Source organism: Colobus angolensis, unplaced genomic scaffold (assembly GCF_000951035.1).
Source record: "Colobus angolensis palliatus isolate OR3802 unplaced genomic scaffold, Cang.pa_1.0 Scaffold22, whole genome shotgun sequence".
Classification (NCBI taxonomy): domain Eukaryota; kingdom Metazoa; phylum Chordata; class Mammalia; order Primates; family Cercopithecidae; genus Colobus; species Colobus angolensis.
Window position 1 is genome coordinate 3,851,257 of NW_012115377.1, and position 5,960 is coordinate 3,857,216.

At 54.1% G+C, this 5,960-nt stretch overlaps 1 protein-coding gene across 10 annotated transcripts in view; it reads right to left on the reverse strand.

Annotated features, from left to right (window-relative positions):
- Positions 1 to 1,156: 1,156 nt before the first annotated feature.
- The window catches only part of TUBB4A (tubulin, beta 4A class IVa), a 7,287-nt gene continuing 2,483 nt past the window's right edge, over positions 1,157 to 5,960 (reverse strand). For 5 of the 10 annotated variants that reach the window (XM_011943535.1, XM_011943536.1, XM_011943537.1 and 2 more), the window contains one exon: positions 1,157 to 3,074. In XM_011943535.1, coding sequence (XP_011798925.1) covers positions 2,017 to 3,074 — 1,058 coding nt within the window. In that variant the 3' untranslated portion in view covers positions 1,157 to 2,016. Of the gene's footprint in view, positions 3,075 to 3,676; positions 3,687 to 5,960 lie in introns of those variants that run through there. The other 5 variants (XM_011943540.1, XM_011943539.1, XM_011943542.1 and 2 more) reach the window with 4 other exon arrangements.

Here is a 5,960-nt window from a genome sequence, read left to right on the forward strand (position 1 = left end):
AAGTTGGCCAAAACCCACCAAAACCAAGATGGCCGCGAGAGTGACCTCTGGTTGTCCTCACTGCTGCACTCCCACCAGTGCCAGGACAGTTTACAGATGCCATGGCAACGCCCTCTATGGTCTAAAAAGGGAGACATGAATAATCCACCCCTCGTTTAGCATATCATCAAGAAATAACCATAAAAATGGGCAACCAGCAGCTCTCGGGGCTGCTCTGTCTATGGAGTAGCTATTGATTTTTTTTTTGAAAGAGTCTTGCTCTGTCCCCCAGGCTGGAGTGCAGTGGTGTGATCTTGGCTCACTGCAGCCTCTGCCCCCTAGGTTCAAGCGATTTTCCTGCTTCAGCCTCCCAAGTAGCTGGAACTACAGGTGCCCGCCACCACGCCCAGCTAATTTTTATATTTTTAGTAGAGATGGAGTTTCACCATGTTGGTCAGGCTGGTCTCTCCTGGCCTCAGGTGATCCACCCACCTCAGCCTCCCAAAGTGTTGGGGTTATAGGCGTGAGCCACCACCCCTGGCTCCTTTATTTATTATTTTTGAGACGGAGTGTCACTCTATTGCTAGGCAGGAGTGCAGTGGTGAGATCTCAGCTCACTGCAACCTCTACCTCCCAGGTTCAAGCGATTCTCCTGCCTCAGCCTCTGGAGTACCTGAGACTACAAGCGCCCACCACCTGGTGAATTTTTTGATTTTTAGTAGAGATGGGGTTTTGCCATGTTGATCAGGTTGGTCTCCCCTGTCCTCAGGTGATCCGCCTGCTTCGGCCTCCCAAAGTGTTGGATTACAGGGGTGAGCCACTGTGCCCGGCTCCTTTACTTTCTTAATAAATATGCTTTTACTTTATGGACTTGCCCTGAATTATTTCTTGTGTAAGGTCCAAGAACCCTCTCTTGGGGTCTGGATCGGGACCCTATTCCTGTAACAGTTGTGAGAGGATCCTGGGGGAAAACACATGATCCCATTTTACAGGTGGGAAGACTGAGGCTCAGAGAGGGCAAATGGCTTAGTCAACACCTCAGCATTAGTGGGTGGCCTAGCCTGGCCTGTCTGATCCCTCCCCACCAAGAGATGAGATGTCATTGGTACCCTCCTCCATCCTGTAGAGAAAAGCCGGCATTTGCTGTAAGAGAGGCAAGAGGAATTCGGCAGAAACATCCAGGACAACAATCAATTTATTTATTGAGGGCAAGGCAGGGAAGCGGGAAGGAAGGGCAGGGGCAACCTCTCTTCTTCACAGGCACCGGGCCTTGTTTCTCTCCCAGATAAGCTAGGGTTGGCAGGGGCTGAGGGGAGTGAGGCAGGGAGGATGCATATGGGGCCTGTGGGAGCCAGGAGAAGCTGGGGTCAGAGGTAGGAGCTGGGGCTGTGGGGAGTGAAAGGTGAGGCAAATTCAAAGGTGAACTGCAGCTCGGAGGGAGGGGTCCAGTGCAAACCAGGACTTAAGGTGTAGAGGTAAAATGGGACTCATGGGGGTGAAAGAGAAGTTGGGGTCAGAGGGGATTCAGAGGTCAAAGAGAAGTTGAGGTCAGAGGTAGGAGCTGGGGCTCAGGTGATGGTGTTAAAGGTGAGGCAAGGTCAGAGGTGAAGTGCAGCTCAGAGGGAGGGGTCAAACATAAACCAGAACTTCTAGGTCTAGAGGTAAAATGGGATTCATGGGGGGCAGGGGTCAAAGGCGAAGCTGAGGTCAGGGGTGAAGGAGGACCTGCAAAGTTAAAGGCGCGTTCCCAGAGTCAGAAGGGTGAAGTGGGGCTCCTCCTGGGAATGTCAAGGTTGGAAGAGCTCAAGAGGGTCAAAGATAAATTAGGGCTAAGGGTCAAAGGGGAGCCAGGGTTGGAGATGAAGTAGCCAGAAGTAAAGCGAGCTCCAAAGGTATTGTTAGGGTCAGGGCCAAGTCTTAGGGTTGGGGGGAGTCAGGCTTGGAGGGAAAGTGGGGCTCCAGGGGTCAGAGGTGGGGGGTCTGGGGGGTCAAAGGTCAGAAGCCTCAAGGGGAAAGACGGGAAGCGATGGGAGCAGCCTAGGCCACCTCCTCCTCCGCCTCCTCCTCGAACTCGCCCTCTTCCGCCGTGGCATCCTGGTACTGCTGGTACTCAGATACCAGGTCATTCATATTGCTCTCGGCCTCGGTGAACTCCATCTCGTCCATGCCCTCGCCTGTGTACCAGTGCAGGAAGGCCTTGCGCCGGAACATGGCCGTGAACTGCTCGGAGATGCGCTTGAATAGCTCCTGGATGGCCGTGCTGTTGCCGATGAAGGTGGCGGCCATCTTCAGGCCGCGGGGCGGGATGTCGCACACGGCCGTCTTCACGTTGTTAGGAATCCACTCCACGAAATAGCTGCTGTTCTTGCTCTGCACGCTCAGCATCTGCTCGTCCACCTCCTTCATGGACATGCGGCCCCGGAACACAGCGGCCACGGTCAGGTAGCGGCCGTGGCGCGGATCGCACGCGGCCATCATGTTCTTGGCATCGAACATCTGCTGGGTGAGCTCAGGCACCGTCAGGGCCCGGTACTGCTGGCTGCCCCGGCTGGTCAGGGGCGCGAAGCCGGGCATGAAGAAGTGCAGGCGAGGAAAGGGGACCATGTTGACGGCCAGCTTGCGCAGGTCGGCGTTCAGCTGGCCCGGGAAGCGCAGGCAGGTGGTGACCCCGCTCATGGTGGCCGACACCAGGTGGTTGAGGTCCCCGTAGGTGGGGGTGGTCAGCTTGAGGGTGCGGAAGCAGATGTCGTAGAGCGCCTCGTTGTCGATGCAGTAGGTCTCATCCGTATTCTCCACCAGCTGGTGCACGGACAGCGTGGCGTTGTAGGGCTCCACCACCGTGTCCGACACTTTGGGCGAGGGCACCACGCTGAAGGTGTTCATGATGCGGTCCGGGAACTCCTCGCGGATCTTACTAATGAGCAGCGTGCCCATCCCAGACCCCGTGCCACCTCCCAGCGAATGGGTCAGCTGGAAGCCCTGAAGGCAGTCGCAGCTCTCGGCCTCCTTCCGGACTACATCCAGGACAGCGTCCACCAGCTCCGCGCCCTCCGTGTAGTGCCCCTTTGCCCAGTTGTTGCCGGCTCCGGATTGGCCTGGAGAGGGAAGGGGAGGGGACAAAGCGCAGGCAGTTATGGGGAGCCCCCACCCTCGACCCTGTCTCTCCACCACCTGGAGGAATACTAGTAGTTGTATTCCTACTACTAGTATTCTAGTAGTTGAATACCAGTAGCTATCAAAAATAATAACAATTAGCCAGGCATTGTGGCAGGGGCCTGTAGTCCCAGCTACTCGGGAGGCTGAGGCAAGAGAAACGCTTGAACCTGGGAGGAGGCTGCGGTGAGCCAAGATCGAGCCACGGCACTCCAGCCTGGGCGACGGAGTGAGACTCCATCTCAAAAACACACACACACAAAACACCCTCCTGCCCCCACCACCAAAACAAACAAACAAACAAACAAAAACAAAAAACCAAGACTGGGCACGGTGGCTCAAGCCTATAATCCCAACACTTTGGGAGGCCGAGGGGGGAGGATTGCTTTGCTTGAGTTCAGCAGTTCAAGACTAGCCTGGGCAACATAGTGAGACCCTGTCTCTAAAAAATATATATATATACACATACAGATTAGCCAGTCATGGAGGTGGCACGTCTATAGTACCAGTAACTAGGGAGGCTGAGGTGGGTGATTGCTTGAGCCCAGGAGTTGGAGGCTGTAGTGAGCTATGATCATACCACTGCATTCCAGCCTGGCAGCCAGAGCAAGACCCTGTCTCTAAAATAAGTAAACAATAAAAAGATTAATAATTAACATTATTATTATCATTTCCAGGCAAGGTCTTGGTGTGCTGCCCAGGCTGGAGTACAGTGGTGCAATCGTGGCTCATGGCAGCCTTGACCTCCCAGGTTCAAGTGATCTCCTGCCTCAGTCTTCTGAGTAGCTGGGACTACAGGCTTATGCTACCAGATCTGGCTAATTTTTTTATTTTTAGTTTTTTGTAGAGGTGGGGTTTCGTCACGTTTCCCAGGCTGGTCTTCAACTCTTGAGCTGGAGAAATCCACCTGCCATGGCCTCCTAAAGTGCTGGGATTACAGGCATGAGCCACCATACTTGGCCTGTGTTTTCTTGTTAATCATGTTGTCTGTAAGCTCACCGTGGAATGCAAGCTCCACGAGGAAAAGAATCAGTATTAGAATATTGGCCGGGCGCGGTGGCTCACGCCTGTAATCCCAGCACTTTGGGAGGCCGAGGCTGGCGGATCGTGAGGTCAGGAGATCGAGACCATCCTGGCTAACACGTAAAACCGCGTCTCTACTAACAACAGAAAAAAATTAGCCGGATGTGGTGGCGGGCGCCTGTAGTCCCAGCTACTTGGGAGGCTGAGGCAGGAGAATGGCGTGAACCTGGAAGGTGGAGCTTGCAGTGAGCTGAGATAGCGCCATTGGACTCCAGCCTGGGCGACAGAGTGAGACTCCGTCTCGAAAGAAAAAAAAACAATATTGGCCAGTATTACTGTGAACAGCTAACGTTTTCTTTCACCCCTTGTCTGTCTCCACCTTGGTTCAGCTCCAGCATTGCCCTCCTGGATAAGTTCAGTTCCCTCTGTCCTGGTCCCCTGGCTCCTATCCTCATCCCCCAGTCTGTCCTTTCCACAGTACCCACAAGATGACACCTGAGAGCACCTGAGTTAAGTCCTGTCCCTCCTCTGCCTACAGCCCTCCAGGGCTCCCACCTGCCTTGGGGTCAAAGCCCAAATCCTCCCTGCAGGCCGCAAGGCCCTGCCGGACCTGTCCCATCCCCTCCCTCTGCTTCAGCCAAAGTTGTTTCTCCAACTTTCCAGGTGTGGTCCTGCCCTGGGGCCTTTGCACTAGTTGCTCCAGCTGCCTAGGCTTTCCCACCAGGTATTCACAAGACTTTTTCCTCACCTCCTTCAGGTCTCAGCTCAATGCCACATCCTCAGAGAAGCCATCACTGGTCACCCCCACCCTCCTCCTCCCCAGCCTGGTGGTTTTGACTCCAGCTTCTCGGGACTGACAAGACAAACTGTGTGACCTTGGACGAGTGACTTTCCCTCTCTGATCTGCTGGAAGATTTCAAAACATAATGATGCAGTTCTGTGACCGTGACCCATAATAGGTCCTTGGGAAATGGCTGGGGGAAATCAAGATGAAATGAGATTGGCCAAAGGGTGTGAGTGATTTCAGGAGGACCACAGAGGGCTTGCAGTTGGGCCAAGAGAATCTATGGTCTCTGGGTGGCCAGGGGGTGGGAGGAGCATTAAAAGTGTGGACTCAGACCGGGCGCGATTGCTCACGGCTGTAATCCCAGCACTTTGGGAAGCAGAGGCAGGCGGATCACCTGAGGTCAGGTGTTCGAGACTAGCCTGGCCAACATGGTGAAACCCCGTCTCTATTAAAAATACAAAAAATTAGCTAGGTGTGGTGGCACGTGCCTGTAGTCCCAGCTACTCGGGAGGCAGGAGAATCGCTTGAATTGGGAAGGTGGAGGTTATGTCACTGCACTCCCACTGCCCACTCCAGCCTGGGCAACGGAGACTCCGTCTCAAAAAACAAAACAAAACAAAATGTGGACCTAGTAGTCAGACCCTCTGGCTCCTGGCAGCCTCACGGGCTTGCGGTGTGACTTTCTGCATGTGACCTATTGTCTCTGTGCCTGTTTTCTCACCTGTAAAATGGAAGCAAGAGGCGAAGTTGAGGAAAAGATTCAGAGAGGTAGGACAGGTCCTGCACTTTGCACATCTTAGATGCTGGGAGTATTGGAGGCGGGTGGAGCCAGGGCCTGAGGCCAGGGTAGGGACATGCAGCCAGCTGGAGCCAGGAAAGCTTCCCTGGAAGGATTGTCCCAGGGTGTGGACGCCTCACTGTCTTCACATATGCTGTTCCATCTTTCCTCCCTTCAATGCCCTTTGGCTAGTCCAAATCCTACTCACATTCTAGACTGCAGATAGTAATGAAAACAATG